Source organism: Emydura macquarii, unplaced genomic scaffold (assembly GCF_026122565.2).
Source record: "Emydura macquarii macquarii isolate MOO-44397 ecotype Brisbane River unplaced genomic scaffold, CSIRO-AGI_Emac_v2 contig_691, whole genome shotgun sequence".
NCBI classification, from domain to species: domain Eukaryota; kingdom Metazoa; phylum Chordata; order Testudines; family Chelidae; genus Emydura; species Emydura macquarii.
This window is the reverse complement of record NW_027130828.1, coordinates 4,766,857-4,786,408: the sequence shown is the minus strand read 5'-3', so window position 1 is coordinate 4,786,408 and position 19,552 is coordinate 4,766,857. Positions and strand designations below refer to the sequence as shown.

Genomic DNA, 19,552 nt, shown 5'->3' with positions numbered 1-19,552 from the left:
AGCGATTTCTCCATGAAAAGTTTCAATCTGATGTCCCTGTCCTTTTTGGCTCTGGGTTTCAGGCTGAAGTAGTGGGAATGCTTTTGAGGGACGTGTCCTGTCCCAGACAGCAGATATAATGCAGGTGGCTATCCGTTATTGGGAAGGCAGCCCCAACATGAAGTGCACCTCTTAAACCCAGAGAGCCAGGCATCAGGGTGAAGGAAAAAGGCTTCCCAGGCGGGAAGTGGGGGGAAAAATGAAAACCTAAGCTATGAGAAGAACTGTAAAGGTAAAGTTAAAACAAAAACATTTTTTTGTTTGTTTTTTAAGATAGAGGGAAAAAGAAGAGGGAGGCAGTAAAGAAAAAACGGGGTGATCGGACAGCACAGTGCTATATATTCATCTTGCACGTGTGGTCCATGCTAGTAAAAATCTCTGATCCCAGGTGAAGGGTCGCTGCCACACCTGCAGTGGAGCACCCATAAAGACATCATTCAAAGAAGAACTTAGCTGGTTGCATCCCGATTCTGGGCTGCTCAGAGGGCTAGTGCAGTGTCCAGCATACTTTGAACAACCTTATGACATGTCTTCCACAGTTCTGGCACCAGTGGAAACTTCCTTGGCAATATCCTTGGCTTTTAGAGCTCGTTTACGTATCACCTAGCTTAGTGAGGCTGATGCAGGAGTGAGGAACTTACCCCTAGGTACTTCTACAGTATGTTGCTGGACCTGCTATAAAACCTCAGCACACAGAGAGGTTAGATAGAAATACTTGTTTTATTTAAAATGTAAACCCATTGTAAATCATTTTATCCCATAAAAAGAGATTGTGTGAGATGTAGCACTGTATATTTTATTATCACAGAATATATAACAGAATATAAATGAAGAAAAATAGTTATAAGAACAGTATCTGATAAACAAAAATACAAGGAAAATAAAATTAAGGGGTATGTTTTAATAAGATATTACATTTCAGTGGGTCCAACTTTGTTGGCACAAGGCAATATTTGCTCTCTCTTTTTTTTAAATGGTGTTCTATAAATTTCATCTGACTTCAAATGTCTTTGCAGTATTTCTGCAATATCCCCCCATCCCACTTTAGTGTCAATGCAAAAAGTTACAATTCTAAAAGCGTTACCTTATAAAAACAGGTGCTGTTAAATATAAGCAAATGAAGCTTTCCAAGTACACCTGGATATCTATAAGATGCCTCTGTGTTACCTATTTTCTGTATTACTGCATCTGAAGAAGAGAGCTGAAGGCTCTCGAAAGCTTATGTCTGCAAATATTAAATTTGTTGGTCTTTAAAGTGCCACAGAACTCTCGTTGTTCTAGCCATTAATGTTAAAGTTTGGAAAGAAATACTAAACAGCTAAGAATACATGTTTTTAGTGAGACACAATATGCAATTTTTACTCAGCAGAATTCTCCCAAGGAAGTTAACAGCCGTTGATAAAGAGATCTTCAGAGAATTCTTCCATTGTATCTACAAACTCTTTACAAGATGCACAAGCTGTATTTGAAGGCCACCATTCAATCCAAGTCATAGAGTCTAAAGGATACTGGTATCTACACCGACAAAAAAGAAAGCTCATTAGGACATAGGGAGTGGAAAAAAAATAAAAACAAGAGAAAATTCTGATATTAAATGGATTCCTTTGGCTCATATTCCTATGTTTACACGTGGACAGCTGAAGAAGTGTATTAGAATCAAAACAATAGGTAACACAAAATGGACTAAACAAGTCCTTAAAATATTGAATAAATTCCAATAAATGACATGATCAGAGGTGGACAAAGCACTATGCCACTTTTGACAAGAATGAAGCCTATAATTTGGAGAGAGCTCGGCACTTTCTGATAATAATTTACTTACTTGAAACTGAAACCAACAGTTATCTGAAAGGCCTCTTTTCCCATGATCAAATACTGATTTCCTGGATTCAGTTTAATATCAGTACAAGTCTTCTTTTTAACAAAGGTTATTTCAGTGTTTTTTTGGGCTAAAGCCTTTCCTAGAGTTGAAGGGAATGGAGTTATTACATTGGAAAATTTCACAGAAAGAATGATTAAAAACAACTGGCCTCAATTTTCCAGGGCCACACATATTAATTAGGCATAACATAATGCTGTGATAAATAGTAAAACCAAAAGAGGGCAAACCCAAGTCACCCATTAGCCACTAACTATATAACAGGGAAATTCAGACAAATCAAAACATAGATTTCCAGCCCTTTGGAATCAGTCAAGAAATATTAAACATGTAGCAATTTGACTTTCAAAAGCAGCCCTATACAAACCAAATGTGTTTACTAAGATAGTTGCAGATGCAAATGGCAAAGCATGAGAAGACACACAATTCCCACTGAGTTGCTCAGCTAAACCTCTGCTCACTTTGCTGCAACCAAATCCTACTTTATAAAAAACAAGTATTATTGTTTCTTTTCCTTGAATCATTGTCTACTTGTTTGCTTGCCTAGATTGTGAGATCATCAGCACAGGGACTACAGGTACCACCATAATAGCAGCAATAATAACGGTGTTAATAAAGCTTAAATACAGTGAAATTGGTAAGAGAGACTATTTTCAAACATCAACCCAAAGAATCTTCAAATTCAGCGTGTACAATTATTCTCCACCTTTTTAAGAGACAACTTAGCACTGATTTTTGTCAGTTGCTTGAATGGTCACTGAAAGGAGCCTTCACTGTAAATTAAATACATTGCAGTTAGTACTCTCACCTCTTTTATAGAGATCCAGAAGAGTTGCAGTGTACTTAATAAAACTACCTTCTTCACTGGAGGACAAGATGTTCACCTTATAGACTATAAAGAAAAAAAACCACAGTTGCTACTGTTTCAGGCAGAATTCTTGCTTTCACTCTGCACTACATCCATTTACATCAACTACAGAAGCTCAGATAAGATAATATTATGACCATTTGTAAAATTTATTGTTGATCAAACTGAAACACTTACAAAGCTAATCAACACTTATGTTTCAGGATATTAGCTGATTACCCATGGATGGATGCGCACCCAAAGTACAGCATTTCATAATGAGATGCAAGATTTTTCCCCACTGTCCTCTGAAGCATCTGGCACTAGCTACTGCCAGAGATAGGCTACTGGACTTAATAAACCAGAAAGGATTTTTCCAGTGTTCCTAGATATTGGAAATCAACACAAACACATGTAATGCACCATAATTAATTAATTAGGAGGAGTTTTATTTCTTTTGTGTATTACAATGTACTGCTACTATTTTACAAGGACACTAGATCTTTTGCCCTAAAGAATGCAAAGAGCTTTAACCACATACACACACTTTTAAAAAAAAAATCACAATCAAGGTTTTTTATGTTGCAATTCTTTAGACTACTTACATGTCATAATATTTATCCAATGTTGTTGTTCTAAAATTGGACTTAATTGTAAGTCTCCATTGCACGTAAATTCATTCTAATCTCTACTACTCAAAGCAGACCTCTGCTACTTTATGTCTGAAGTTTTAACCAATTTTAACAAGCAAGCATTACAGCAGTGTTTTTATTTAGGCTAAAAGCTGAATTAATTTAAAAATTCTGAAGACATATAAACACAAAGGAATTGACGTAATAATTTCCACATATTCAAATCCATTTACAAAGGATTAGTGTTGGGGAAAAAAAACTAATTGTTTTTGCCAGACACAGAGAATACGTGATTTAACACTTCACTCACACATACACAGAACTGTGCAAGCACATTTTTAACATGAATCTAGAATGGATTTACATAACTAAAGTGGACAGCAGTTTTTAAACCTGAGAACTGCTTTATAGAACCATACTACAGACTGGCATGAGGGTAGATGATAGGATGGTGTGGTTATCATAGTCTCAGAAAAAAAATATCAAGTCACACAAGTCAGAAACCATGTTAGAATGCTGCTATAGCCTAAAATAGGATTAAAGTCAAAATCCTTAATATGATTTTGATCCCAACACTGACAAGTCTTTAAAAAACAAAAGTATGTTTAAATAACTCTATAAGACATGTTCCCTTTTTTTTTTTGTATTTTTGGGGTTAACATTTAAAGTGCAAACAATACAAAGTCAAAACCTATATGAGAAGAATGTAAGGGATTACATTATTTGCATTTAACCAATAAAGTACAGAAAACTCAATTACATCTAATGCTTTGTTCACAAGTTGCCTCATGTGTACCTAACTATTTAGAACACATCATACAGCACATCAAATCATCACTGTTCAGAGACCCTTACAAAACCCAGAGAAAAACAGAATGTGTGTGTGGGTGAGTACATTGTCTTCTGGGTTTGATGTACAATTGTGTTTCTATTTTTTATTACCTTTTTTCTAGGGGAAAGGTTCTTCCTTGCCTGCCTAGTTCGGCAGGCAAAATGAGAAAACTAGGTGTTGTATAGTTTCCATTCCAGTCTGATGCTGCTCTTTCACAGGAATGAAACAAGATTATCACAGCCTGTAACAAAACCTCAGCGCTGCAGACATATTTGAAATAGGGTAATTTACTTTGCAAAAGTTAGTTGAAAATCACCAAGGGCTTTGATTTTTAATTCTGAAAAAAACGTGCTTGATTTTAAAGAACACTTGGTGAAAGATCTATTTTGAGGTCTGTCTTTATCCCCAGTAGATCTACTGGTAGCATCTATAATAAAATACTGGAACCAATCCTGAAAGGTACTCAGCAACCTCAACTCCTATTGACTTGAGTAAGAATTGAGGGCCCTCAGATCTGCTTAGGAGACAGACAGCTCCTCAAACATCGGGCCCATTAACTCTATGTAATTTCCATAGAAGTTGCTTTTATCTAGGTTTCATTATTTTAATTTATAGGCGCTAACAGAGGTATGTTCACCTCTATGAGCACATGTTGTTGTTAACAAGAGCCACATGCCTCTAATGTTCTTGTAGATATACTGAAAAATGATGCATCTCTCAAAGCAACATACATAAAAATATAAAAAGTGCATGCTGGAGCATCTCATCATCACTCATCATATAAAAACAATGAGAATCCTGTAGCACCTTAAAGACTAACAAATGCCCACAGAAATTTGTTAGTCTTTAAGGTGCTACAGGACTCCTGTTGCTTTTGCTGTATACAGACTAACATGGCTACCCCTCTGGAACTCATCACATAGCATCCATTTGTTATTCAAAGTAATATCAATCAATCATTCAAATCTTACCATATGCAATGACTTTCTGGCATGCAGCATCTCTCCTGGTATCAGCAGTTATTGTCAGATCTAATTTGTTTTGCATTTTACTGCATTCCGCTAGGTTTAGTGAAAGATATATGAAGTTAATGCCAAGAAGCAACAACAGCACAAGCCCTCTTTTAAAGTATATTTAATTGCAATTTGCTCATGGCAATCTATAATAGAGGCAAATTTTCAAATAGCAGCAATGGAGTTAAGCTACTCAGTTTCCATTTAGTCAACAGATCGAAAGTCAATGAGAGTCATGTAGCTAAATTCCATATGTCCTGTTTTAAAGTTTAGAATGTAATGAATGTTTAATTTATTGCAAAGGCAACGTTTGCTGTTCTGAAATAGAATATACAGTGCTCTCATTCACAAGGGTCTCAAAACATTATACTGTATTCTCCACCTAACTGCAACAGAATGGCATTTTTAACAAAAGTTACCTTCCATGCATTTACACTCAGCTCCTTCACATAGTCTCAGAAGCTTGTCATTTCCGAAGGGGTTATAAAAAATGGTGCACTGTTTATCTACAGAATTGAATAGGAAAAATGAAATGCATGTAAAAAGTTGAATTCCTAAACAGTACCATCCACTGACTGTGACATAAAACTTAAGATAATGTAGATTAAAAGTTGGAAAAAAGGGAGAAACTGTCAGTTTCTTAACAGGATGCAAAGAATCTCCTGAAAGCAATAGACATGAATTTGAAGAACTGGAACACATACCAGGTGTGTGATATTCATATACAGTGAATGTGGCAGGGCTCCGCATTCCAACACGGAAAATCTCCCCTATTCGGAACGCAACACACATGAATGTATTAGCTGGCACCTGTTTGAAGGATGCATGAATTATAGAGAGACCAAAAGAAAGCACTGTGTCACCAAATAAACAAAATAGTGCTTGCAATTGTGAATAATCTTAGGAAATAAAAAAGATGATCTACCGAGTCTATTTGTAGAACAATATGTCCATCTTTTATCTCATAATTTGTTATCAACTGATCAACTCCACTTGCAAGCTAAGGGAAAAAAAGAAAAAGGTTTTTGTCAGTTAATTAAAAAAGACTTTACATGGTCTTGCATAAAAGTTTTGTGCTTAATGGTTTTAGCATGGTTTTGAGGAGTAAAACATTTTCTACCAGTGGTTCTTGAGTTATTTTAATGCTGCCTCATCATGAATAATTCCATATTTTAAAGAAATTATTCTTTCATCCCCTTGGGATAAAAATAATAAGAACAATAATAATTAGAGATGTACCAAAATTAAAACTATGAAACTCAACATTCTTGAACTTTGGTGAAGTCTGAGTCCAGATCCAAACTTCCTATTTGTCTCCAATTGCTCTAGGCGTTGACTCCCATTGACATAACTGGATAAGGCTCATAATGGGCAAAACCCAGAATCTAAACTCAAGTAGACTATTCCAATTAGCATGAGAAAAATGCTTTGCAGTAAGATAGACAAAATGTTGAAAATCTGTGCTACTATCTTAAGAAGATATAAAGAAGAAGGACAATAAATACTATAAGTAAAGGTAAAATGTTCTTTAATATTTACAGTAGATAAATCTTCTGTATTTGCTTCCATTCCGCTAACCAAAGTTATATCCATCACTGCATGGGAAGACCCTGACTGTGGTTCTCTCTCACTAGGCTTGTACCTAAAATGGATAAAAAATTAAATATAGATAGAACCAAAACTTATAAATTACAGTACAGGTGTCAGAAAAGCCTCTGGGGCAAATTCTACTCTTGCTTATGCCATTGTAAATCCATAACAACTTCACTGACTTCATCTGACTTACTCCAGATGTACACCAGTAAAATCAATAGCGATTACAATTATTATTCATATTACAGTAGTGGCCAGAGGCTCAATCCAAACAAAGTTAAAGGAGTCCGTAACCCAGAAAGTTCATAATCTTTGACCCTTATCCTCATAGGCTTACACAGATGCATATAAAAATGGGCATAAAGAGGGAAACAAGGGTCAATCAGTAGTAACACAAAGTGGCAATTATTAGGAAATGGGTGATGAATGTTTTAATCTCTTTTTTCCTTTTAATTTTGTTTTTCAAAAGAGAGGGAAATTAATTAAAAATGTGTTGCTAAAGTAAGTTAAGGCTACAGTTTTGAGCATTCAGAAAACAGGAAATGCACAAGTAACCTCTTCATAGTAACGTTGGCACTGCTCCAATCATTTAAGTGCCAGATGGGAATTTCACTGCTGTGTGGGGAATCCTGAATAGTGCAGAGCTAGGAAACCAGGAAGCTTTGCTTTAGGATTAAACTTAAAAGACACTTAGACATGTAAAAGCATTGAAATGCTCGGTTATATTACTGAAAAATCAACTGTACTTACTTTGCGCAGGCCTCTAAACGTTCAGGATGGTCATCATTTTGTTTTCTTTCACCTTTTGTATGTTAAATAGAACAAGTAATTTATAGCTCTTCAGAACCAGCTGTCCAGTACACAGCATACTTATTTGAATGGGGTCTCATAAAATATTTTCATATTCAGGAGACAAATACTTCTCATAAATTGTTTCAGCCAATTTTTAAAGAGGAACCCATGGTCTATTCATGAACAAACAACATAATTTTTCATTTATACTTTAGCTAGAATTTCAATTTTTATAACCTGAATCAACAAAGCCCTTATAGATGTACTTAAGTAAATGGGACTACTCATACAACTAAATGTAAGTGTTTAAGTGCCCAGCACCTGCAGAATTGAACCCCTCAGACCTCTCCTCCCAGATCTTTCTGCAAAATAACAGCTGTGCATTGTTAAATTAGCAGGTATGCATGACATCAAAAATTGACTGGGTTAAAGGTAAAGTTATGCGCCAAGGATAATACTGACCACTTGATTAATCAAGATGCATTTTTCCTGGACAGTCCTAATTAATGTAAAAACAAAAACATGTTTTTAAAAGTCACTACTAACACTTTACCTTTATCTGTCAATACATTAATCTTCAACTCAAAGTTACATGTCTCCTCAGAAGTACTGAATTTATGATATACAGTCCTCACCTGCAAATGTGCAAATAAAATTGACAGTTAACAAAAAACATGCACAACGAACAATTCTCAAAACTGATAAGTAGGTGTTGACGTTTGGAGATAATCAGACAAAGGCAGACAGTCAAATGCACTGCAGAACAAGATGCCAGTGTTTGGCGGGCTTAGCTGAACCTTGGAAATTAGGTTTGTCAGGGTCATAAACCTGATCACAGGTAGGTAAACTCTGGCTGTTATGGCATCCAGAGAAGCCCCTGTGAAATCTAACCATTGTACTGGGATCAAAGTAAAGCTAACCTCTGGAATAGGTAGTTTGTACTGAGGAAGGAACTTCATTGTACAACTGGCCCTTGAACAGCCAATCACTGAGGTAAAGGAAGACAATCATATCTAGACATGATAAGTGAATGGCTACCACCTGCCATGATCTTTGAGAACACCCTTGGGGCAAAGGAGAAGCCAAAAGAGAGAGAGAGAGAGAGAGAGAGAGAGAGAATGGAGGTAAAATGGATGGTGTAACCTTATGTTACAATTTCCAGAACCCATTTGCTCAATGTAATTTGTTCCCATAGAGGTCAAAAATGTGAAAGTCAACCTCTGAAGAGTGGGAGATGGGTAGGCTAGTGCAGTTGAAGATTCACAAAGCAGGGATGTTCTAGGTCCTGACCACGCCATCAAAATTGATGTTTGGTTGAAGACAACAATTGGGTAGCGATAGCAGTTGTGGTAGGAGGTCTTTTCGTTTGAAACCTTGACCTCTTTTTAGGTGGTTCTATAGATCTATGAGAGGTAGAGAATTGAACTGCCCAAAGTCTTTGTGTGGTTTGAGAGCTACTCCATTTCCTCTTACTTGCAGTTGTGTAAATACCAAGATCTGAGTGTGGTCCTCAAGTCCTTCAAGATATGAAGAGATTTGTCTGTGGATTCAGAAAAGAGTTTCAGTCCATCGATGGGGAGGTCTTCCACAGTATTTTGGACAGGCCTAGGAAACCTGGCCAGTTGCAGGCATGACATCCAGTGCGTGATGGCGGCAGTGGAGACAAATCAAGTCACAGTGTCAGCTGCATCTAGAGAAGCTTGCAATTACACCTTTGCTAAAAGATGACCCTCTGTTATGATGTTTTGAACTGTTCTCAATGTTCTTCAAGAAGTTGTTCAATAAAATTGTTGAATTTGCTGAAGTCAGTGTGGTTCTGCTTTGCGATCAGACCTTGATAATTTGTGATCCTGAACTGCCGGGTCACTGAGCAGTAGGTCTTATGCCCAAGAGATCAAGAAGTTTCTGGTCTTTATCGGAGTGCATAGACATAGCAAAATGCTGCCTGTCACATTCATTGACTGTTTCCACAACTAAAGAATTTGGTGGTGGGTGAGAGAACAAATATTCTGAATTTCTTGCTGAGACATGATATTTCTTGTCTGCCCATTTACAGTAAGTGGTGCGGTGGCAGGAGTCTGCCATGTGCTCTTAGCAGGTTCTGGTAGAGATTCATTCAAAGATATTGCCACTGTCCAGAGGTGGTGTAAAATATCCAAAAGCTTATGTTGTGATTCTTGAACCTCCTCCAAAGGAATCTGGAGTGAGTCAGCAATACATTTCATCAGCGCCTGGAACTGGTTGAAGTTATCCATCAAAGAAGGTGGCGGAGGCATTGCAGCCTCATCAAGTGATGATGATATGTTTGTTTGAAATGTCACTTTCTTGTCTGCTCTGACCTCTTGTTCCTCAAAGATCTCCTCTTGGGGTTGAGGGTCTTGAGGAGGATGCAATGGAGCAGAAGAATATATATCCCTTTGCTCTTCATCAGAGTAGCTAGGAGCTCTTGAAAACTGCTGGAGATACAGAATCCACAAGTCCCAATATGAGTACTGAGAGGAACTGTAATGTAAAAAAGTAAGAATCCAGTGTTGGTCATACCAGGGAGAAAGGGCTCAAAATTGTTTCTGCCTTGGAACTTCCCTCTCAGGATGGGTATTCAGGGAGATGTCTTGTCTATGGTAGGTAGGAGATCCCTGGACAGAGATCTGGAAATCAGGGGAATCTTCCTCAACATAGTTCAATGGTGGGCAGACAATGAAGGTGAAGCTAGGCGTCTGTCTGATGTGATAGGTCCCCAAGAGCAGGGAGGCACTGGTGAAAGATAATGTCTTGGTGATCCAGTAGATCACATTACCAACAAAAGTTCAGTACCCATTAGATTCTGATTCCTCTGAAACAAACAGGTCCTTGAAATATCTTGTGCTAACAGGTGTATCTGAGCCAAGGCTGAATGAGGCCCTACAACAATAGGCTTCAGTACGAAGGTTGCTGACTGCTTTGGTGGTGCCTGTCTAGAAAATGGTGTTTGCACCAGAGGCATGATTGCTTTGGAGGTGCATATCTACTGGACGGTATCAGTACTGGAGATGTTGATGGGCTTCTGGCATAATGGCATAGCATTCTGGGATACCAGTTTGGGTACCAAGGTAGTAGATGTTTCTAGCTGCCTGCAATCAAAGCACTTGGGGCTCATAGGCTTCCCAGCTTCCTAGAAGCAGAGCACTTACATTCTCTGCTGGAATGATCATATCTTATTGGCATCAATTATGGTTTCGATACTGAAGCATGTTTAGTACTATGACTCTTGAAGAGCTTGAAGTCTTTGATGAGCTCCCAGTACCAGAGTACCTCAAAGCCTGGTTGGTATGTTTGGTGCCTTTATCCTGTGAAGATCCCGGCACATGGGATATGGAGGTCAATGGGGCACTAAGTGCACCTGAAGGCCAGTGTACAGAGGGTCCTCTGAACCAGGGTCTGATGGTGGTCTTATGGCTTGTTGCATCACAAGCAATCTAAATTTGATTTCTCTGTTTTCCCTAGATCCACTTTTAATGATGCGCAGATCTTACACTTTGCCAGTATCTCGGTGTCTCCCAGTGGAGGCAGTGAGAATGTTCATCGCTAACGAGAACGCATTTCCTGCAGAAAAGGCAGTGGTTAAGGCCTGAGGATTCTGGCATAACAAATGATGACCACCCCTCAGACAGGGCCCTTCAAAAGTGGAGGGAAACAGCGGTGGTCAATTAAAAGAATCCCAGATAAAAAAGGGGCTACCAAACTAATAAAGTAAAATAAACAAACTAACTAGTAAACTAAACTGTATGAAGACTAGGATAAAAAAAGTTAAGCTACAGGGAAGCTGAAAGCAGGCATGCTAGGTGCTCCACCTCAGGCCACAGGGCAGCTGAGAAAGAATTGAGGGTGGTTCACTCATGCAAGATCTATATATACTCTGTACGGGGCATGAGGATGTCTGGTGTGCATGAGGGGGCTAAACAGGCACTGTTACTGAAAATTACTGACCAAAGGTGCCTTGGGCACAAGCACTCTGAAGTGGCAAATCCATAGTGACACTAATCAAAGAAGAAATAGGCAATGTATCACACATGCAAGTTAATATAAAGGTCTACAGTGATGACTCCTCTTTGAAAACTGCAGAGGAAAAGGGTTAAAGACATGAGAATACTTGAAATGTATATTAATCCAGCCTGTGCATATGAGACTAGGTTGTGGACCTGTGTTTATGTTATAAAAGAATAACAAATATCAACCATCTTAGTGAAGTGCCTTTGTGAATCAGGTTTGTTCTGTTATGAAAGGTAGTAATCAATAATTTATTTGTGAAATGCCTAGAGGTATAGAAACCAAAGGATAAATAGTATGTCATAATAGCATTGTAATAAATTTATAAACGATAATACAGAGCACAGAAAAAAAGATAAAGAGAAAGCACATTCTCTGTTACAAAGCTATTGAGGCAAAGCTTTTCAAGAATGTTCACTAATTTGGGGTTACTCCATTTTTGGGTGCCCAAACTGAGGCACATAGAAATTGGTCTCTCAAATTGGGCACTCCAAATTTTGGCGTAAATATTTAGAACTATGGAACAGATAAGTGTGGGGAGGACAGAGGAATTTTCATCACTTGTTTCACTACAAATAAATCACCTGAGGTAATTCAATTATTTTACTGCTGTCAAAATTTTCCAAAATTAGATAAAATATTTTAGAAGTCATATGACTTAAGACAAATGAGTCGAGTTGGTGTAAAAGCAGGTGTAACTAATTATTTCAATTGAGCTTCACTTTCTTACACAAGATCTAAACGTATCCCAAATGGCTTCTGTCACTTTGGTCCAAGGAACAGGTAACAGAAGTGGGGGCTTAGGGGAAACCTGTCTGTATCCCTTTCATGGCCTATATTAACAAGACCAAAAAGGCTTCATTTCTTTAAAAAATTTTACTTAAGCACTTACAGTTACTGTTGCTAAGCCAGTGCTACTCCCAGTGCTTACATAGATGTCATCATTCAAAGGTACCTAAAAATATAAACATAAATATGATTTGACATTAAATATTTGCCAAGTAATAGTTAAGATACTACAATTAGCAATCATATAGGTAAAAGTCACATGAATCTGATGATCTTTTTTACATTTCTTTTTACAAGTTAAGGGCCGATACCACAAACACTTTACACATGTAACTTTACACATTTGTGCAGTCCTACTGAATTCAATGGGACTACTCATGTACATAAGTGTTTCTAGGAAGGGGTCCTCCATCAGTGAATCCTTTAATCACTTGCTGCATCAAATGAATCTTAGCAGATGAAGATAACAGTTAATCGGATGGTATCTTCCATAGACATGTTTTCTTTTTTGTAAATGTGTCTAGACTTCCTTTTTAAACGGAATTTTGTAAGTTATTAATAAGATTTTCGTTTTCACTTTTCAAAGATAAAACTATTCACTCACGTCCAGGGGCCTTGTTAAGTAATTTTCTTCTGTCAGTTTATAGCGCTGAATGTCTCCGTAATTCTTATAAGCCACCTTGATATCCATGTTCAACAAAAGATGTTTAACGAGAATGGAATATTCAGTCAGGGCTTCGAGGGCATTAATTGTGTCCTGTCAAAAAATCAGTTAGAAAGTATTACTATTAGAATGGAAACAAAACTGTAACAAAATTTATTATGAAACATTTTACTCAGAGACATTTATTTAGGAAGATGGATAGTGGTAACCCTAACCAGCTAAGCTATTTAGTAATGCTTTAATATACTCTTAATACAATGGTAGGATATTTAACACTGCCTTGTGGGCATGTTTGTATAGTTTATTGTTTTATTAAAAGTTTGTAAATAAGTGCACAGCTTCTGGAAATAGATGTTTTAGAAGTAAGCAAGCTAGTAAAGAAATACAACTATAGCTGTGCAAAACTAATGTATCATCGGTTTTCACTTCATAGATTTTTTTTATTTGTGAAAAGACAGAGTTTACAAGAATTAGCAAATTTGGTCAAGAGTGTCTTTTTGTCAGAAAGCATATGGGAGAACATTGAAATTCCACTAATCATTTATTAAAAAACCATATTAGCAAGTGAATTCACTGTTTATAGTATGTAATATTCACTGTAATATGAAAAGTTTTTCACCTGTAAATACTGCTTCTCATTTTTGTGAAAAAGTGAAAAATTCAATGTCACAAAATATATTGTATTTATAGAAAACTTGGTAAAAATGAGTTTTTTCCTGGTACGGTTTTTTCACCTGGCTGTGCCTAAAGTCAATAGAGTGAGCCTTCAGAGATACAAGTAGTGATTTGCTGGAACTGCTAAGAAAGTAATATTCCTGCAGCTGGAGGTCATGTTACTAAATTCCTTTGATTGCCACCCAACATACAAGACACACAAGTTGTCAGTTCGGCTCATGTATTATCCTGCTAAGGCTTCTCAGGTTTCATCATCTGGAGAATGGGAGAGAAATATTTAAAAACACACCTGAGTGGAATAAAATCCACCACCATATCTTTGCTCTTCAGACAGCCATCTGACAACTGGATTAGCATAGACTTTATCCCCACTCAGCAGAGTGGTTAGCAAGGCATAGGCAGTGGTTTCCACAATCTGCGCAGTGCTAGCATTAGGAACATAGTTATCTAGTTTAGTGGACGTATCCTTCCAAAAACGATAAATAGGTGGGTCACCTGGAAGAGTAATAAAATATTAACAGGGGTTAAACAGATTGCAATAGGAGGGAGCTCTCACCACACAAACCAAGGTGGAGGGGAAGTACTGCTTGCGGAAGTCAAGAAGAGAAGGAGGGATTCTCCCTCTGTTTTTATCATAGATGGAGTTATGCTCCCCTTATTCCTAGAGGCTATTTTAACCTCTGAATATAAGCTGACCTGATGCAAAAGACAATTTTATTCTTTAACAGGACAGGAAAAGTAGTGGCTTATCCTTTGTTGCTACCTTCGTTGTGAAACAGATAGTGGTAGGTTTATGTTCTGTTGATCTTGGTGGTAATGTTGATGCATTATAGGATATTTACAAACCAGTAATAACTGGTAAAAGGATTTTTAACTACATTACCATTAAATTTCATGTTTTATACTTATATACTGTAAACATTAACAGAGACTAAATATTACAAAAATTATTAAGATAAGCAACTTGTAGTGGAACTAAATTGTGCATTTTGAAATAAACAAGGCTGCTGAGAACCACAAGGCAAAAGAATTGCTCATCTAGGTCCTCTCTGCATCCCATTGTTTTGTTAAGGCAGTCCTAATATCATGGACATACAAATCATTATAACAATCATCCCTCTGCTTTTACACTATTCAATAAACCCCCACATTGAATTACTTGAAAGGAGATGGAAATTATGGTTATATTAATTTTTAAAGAAACAAAATGTGTATTATAACTTATTAAATATTTCAATTCATCTGAAAGAATCTGTACAGTCAAGTTCATCCATGCTGCAAACTTTTGGTTACCTATGGACCATCTACTTCAGTAATAGGTTCTTTAGGTTGAATAGATAGTTTAGTAAGTCATACCTTTTACAAGAGCTTCCTTCTTCAGTGCAGAGAAGGCTAAGCGTGTACCAAAATGGTTTGGATCCATGAGAGCTAAAGCATAAGCAGCTATTGCCAAGGTAAATGTGCTTTGGGCAGCTTTCACATTTTTCAGCAAATACTCTTCTGCTTTATTTTTACCGTCTTGAATTTTCTGAAAAGGTGAACAGGAGGTTATATGCATTGGAAGGATAAACATAAATCATATTACCAGGACATTATGTATTTATACAATACCTTCTGCAACCAAATCCCCAGTTAAATGATCTAGGTTGTTCTTTTGCTTATTTTGGAAGCTGCATCACCATGTGGCTCATTAAAGACTAGATCACCATGTAAATATTAACACTTGACACTGGAAGTAACTTTTATGATAAAATAAAAGAACTTTGGTTTGTGGGTGGTTTGGGTTGAGAGACTCATGGATGCTCATGATCAACCCCGACTTGCCTCTGGATCAGGGCAGTGGGGAAGGATGGAGAAAAAAGGGGAAATCTAAGGACAGCGGAACACAGAAGCCCAGAATATGATTGCCTGGGGCCTTATTGGAGAAATGAAAGAATTACATACCTGTGTTGGGCATAAGTGTATAGCTTTTGCAAGTCCAATAACAGAAAAAGCTGTGAGATATAAAGTATTTTCTTTGGATTCTTGAGGCAAAGTACCCTAAAAAAATCCAAATATGTAAATAAAGCTAGTTAGAAACAATGTGTTCAATTGATAAAAAGAATATTTTACAGTTTAGATGAGGAACTGATGAAAAATTTCTGTAAAAGAAGTATCAGTCCAATAGCAATTTTATTTTTACACTGAAAAGAAGTCTTTTTTTGTGAAGAAGTTAATTTATTTAAAAAATACAAACAAACTAGACCAAAAATACATGGAGAGATGATAAGCCAATATTTTTTCAGGACTTTCATATCATGATTAGAAAAAGACAATATACATCTTGCTTTCACAACATCTAAGAACTTGTCTACACTGGCGCTTATGCCAGCAAAATGTTTGTCACTCAGGAGTGTGAAAAAAACACTCCACTGAGTGACAAATTTTGCTGGCATAAGCGCCAGTGTAGACAGCACTATGTCGGTGAGAGAGCTCTCCTGACAACATAGCTACGAGCCTCACTAAGGTGGTTTTATGATGCCTGCAGGAGAGCTCTCTCCCACGGACATAACGCGGCTACACTGGCGCTTATGCCAGCAATACTTATGTTGCTCAGCAGGGTGTTTTTTTCACACACCCGAGTGACAAAAGTTTTGCTGGCATAAGCGCCAGTGTAGACGTGTCCTAAGAAGTGACATGCAGATATCTGTAGCTGAAAAATATAGTGAAGCTCAAAAAACTGCTATAAAAGTGATTTTAGAAGTAGAGACGTGGGAACATGTATCTAGCAAAATTATCTGAAAACCTCTAATTCAGTGAGCATTTAAGTACTTGCTTATATACTTTGATGAATCAGGGCCTAAAGCAGCTTTTGTGTCAAATAATGGAGAACCTTACTTCAACTTTAGCCTTTAACACATGCATAAAGAAAACACGTTCACTTGTCATACCTGTAGTTTTACTGGCTGATAACTTGAAAGTTCCCTGAATGACCCATCTGGCATTTGACATTTTTCAATCAGCCATAACAGTGAATTACAAACAGAAATTTGATCCAGAGTAATATACAAACTAACTTGTCCAAAAATCCTTAAGGCAAAAGCTGTCAACCTGTCAAGGAAATTGAGCAAAATATAGATGTTTTATTCAGTGTGTGTGATTAATTTTTTTTTTGGTAGTTTAAAATACCAAAATAGATAGAGATGGCCTATTTAAGCACAAAACTTGCATTACTCAAGATGTGGGTTTACTGTAGGATGCAATGGGTCAATTAAACCTTGCTACAGCCCTTTTAGAATGGCTGGACAGATATATGACTGTGACACTTGACACTGGACTGTGTGACTGCAGCATGAGGAAGGCTGCAGGCTCAGCTACAAGCAATTAAACACTTTCTGTTGCGGGATTATGAGCACCTGGGTGGTAATTACTGGGTTAATGATGTAATTGGAAGGATATAAGTGGAAGGCCCTGGAAGCAAGGGGCTGCTCAGAAGGAAAGCTCAGAGGGTGACTGCATTGCACTTTAAGCACGGGGCCACTGTCTGGCTTGTTGTGGGAAGGCGTCTACCTCTTTAAGGGGTGGAGAGGTACAGAATGACTTTTGCAGCAGCCGCAGAGCAGGTCAGAGTGGGGACGCTGACCCATCCCTATCAGGGGTTGGGTAAAAATACAGGCTGGACAGTGAAATGCCAGAACCAGGTGGAGAAAAACAAGCTTACTTACCAGTAACTGATGTTGTTCAAGATGTGTTGCTCATGTCCATTCCACCCTCAGGCGCACCATCAAAATTGTCTCCTCTGGTTGCCTGACCTCCTGGGGGGCCCCTGTTAGGGAACTGAGGACGAGTTGGGGAGCTGATTTCTTCTTCTAAACCCCCTATTTCTATCCCTATTCCTATAGGGTTGAAAAGGCATAGGCGGAGGCCTTGGCTGCTGCCATGCCTGGGGTTGTGACTGATGCCTGGAAAAGTGGGGCGTGTATAAGCCCAGGGAGCAAAATGTGGCCCTGGAGTCCTTCAGACTGTGAAGCTTCGCATCGGTCTGGTCCAAGAATAGGGCCGACCCATCAAAGGGGAGGTCCTGAATAGACTGCTGCACCTCCTGGGACAGGCCCAAGGATTGCAGCCATGAGCACCTTCTCATGCAGATGGCGGAGACTATGACCCTGCCCGCCGAGTCAGCAGCATCACAGGATGTCTGGAGCGCTGCCCTAGCTACCATGGTTCCTTCCTCCACGATGGTGCTAAAGTCTGCAGCCTGGTCCTGGGGCAGGGCCTCGGTGAACCGCCTGAGGGAGTCCCACAAGTTGAAATTTTATCTACCCAGGAGGGCCTGATGGTTGGCAATCCTGAACTGCAGGCTTGCCATGGAATAAACCTTTCTCCCAAACAAGTCCAGCTTTTCATTGTCTTTGTTCTTGGGAGTGGACCCTTGGCTGACCTTGCCTGTCTCGCTGTTTAGCCACGTCTACCACCAGGGTTCCTGGGGCTGGGTGAGCGAACAGATACTCAAACCCTTCGGCCGGGACATAATACTTTTTCTCGGCCACCTTTGACGTAGGGGCGACCGAGGAAGGGGTTTGCCACAGGGCCTTTACAATTCTTTACAAGATCTTCCTCCCCATACCGGGGATCTCCACCGCCATTCAAGGGTATCCAACGCGGGTTTCCCCCGTGACACCAGCCCCTTCTCCCTCGGCGGGATGGGGGGGAGGTAGCGTAGGCAAGGCCAACAAAGCTCTTGCCGCCTGAAAAACCTCCGGTGTCAACGGTGTCGGCAGGGGCACTTTCCCACTCTCAAGAGTCAGGGGAGGCTCCCTGACCGGAGAAGACTCAACGGGCTGGGTCTGGTACATCTCCGTACTCGACCCCGCCCGTGCTGACGGTGCAGGGGAGCGTCTGCACTCCGCGTGCTGCTTCTTCCTCCTCTTCAGTGCCGGCGAGGTGCCGAGGTGGAGCGGGCTGGCTCGGATGCCGGGTGGAGTGCTGCCTTCATCAGCAGGTCTTTCAACCGGATTTCTCGGTCCTTTGAGTCCTCGGTTTGAAAGCCTTGCAGATCTTACACTTTTCTTTTCTGTGTGCTTCCCCCAAACACTAAAAGCAGTGGTTGTGGGAGTCGCTGAGTGAGAAGGCCTTCCCACAGGAGGCACACGGCTTGAATCCCAGCGACCACAGCATAGCCTGGCTGCTCGAAGTCCCCGCAAGGATTTGCCTTATCTCTAACTATGCTTAACAACACTTAACAACCACTTAGCTAACTAAAACTAACTTAGAATACCAAACAAGTCCAAACAAGGGGAATAGTACTTTCTGAGAGCAAGGCTAGTTCCAGCAACCATCACGGGTGGAAAGAAGGAATTGAGAAGGCATAGAGCTGGCAGCGTCTCATATACCGTGGTATGTGCATGGGGCTCCAGGGGGCGCTGGAGCCAGCCCTAGGGGATCTGCTAAGGGGAAAGAAGTTCCGGGAACCATGCATGGAGGTGTGCACATATCTATAGTGGAATGGACATGAGCAAGCACTCGAAGAAGAACACCCACTCTTCCATCCAGGGAAATGGCGACATACTAGGTTTGGTCAGGTGCACTGTAGGCACTGCGTTAGCCGTTCCTTTCTTGGGGAGCTTGGAAGAAATTTTTTCCTCACCGCCAAATTGGCCAAGGCAGAGGGGGAGTTTTTTTGCCTTCCCCATAGCAGGTTCGGGGGGAGGGGGCAATTTAGCTGGGGCGAACAGAGAAAGAGAGTTAGGCTATGATGTCGCAACTCATTACATAAATGTGGGTCAGATGTC

The 19,552-nt window shown here is 39.2% G+C and overlaps 1 protein-coding gene across 1 annotated transcript in view; it reads right to left on the bottom strand.

Moving 5' to 3' along the window:
• Positions 1-920: 920 nt before the first annotated feature.
• C5 (complement C5) overlaps positions 921-19,552 on the bottom strand; it is a 43,503-nt gene continuing 24,871 nt past the window's right edge. Inside the window, 16 exon segments of the mRNA XM_067541794.1 lie at positions 921-1,554; positions 1,862-2,000; positions 2,727-2,810; positions 5,201-5,290; positions 5,662-5,748; positions 5,947-6,052; positions 6,168-6,242; positions 6,782-6,884; positions 7,586-7,637; positions 8,181-8,262; positions 12,546-12,608; positions 13,047-13,199; positions 14,071-14,276; positions 15,138-15,309; positions 15,726-15,821; positions 16,712-16,871. Of these exon segments, the coding sequence (XP_067397895.1) occupies positions 1,425-1,554; positions 1,862-2,000; positions 2,727-2,810; positions 5,201-5,290; positions 5,662-5,748; positions 5,947-6,052; positions 6,168-6,242; positions 6,782-6,884; positions 7,586-7,637; positions 8,181-8,262; positions 12,546-12,608; positions 13,047-13,199; positions 14,071-14,276; positions 15,138-15,309; positions 15,726-15,821; positions 16,712-16,871 (1,798 nt within the window). The 3' untranslated portion in view covers positions 921-1,424.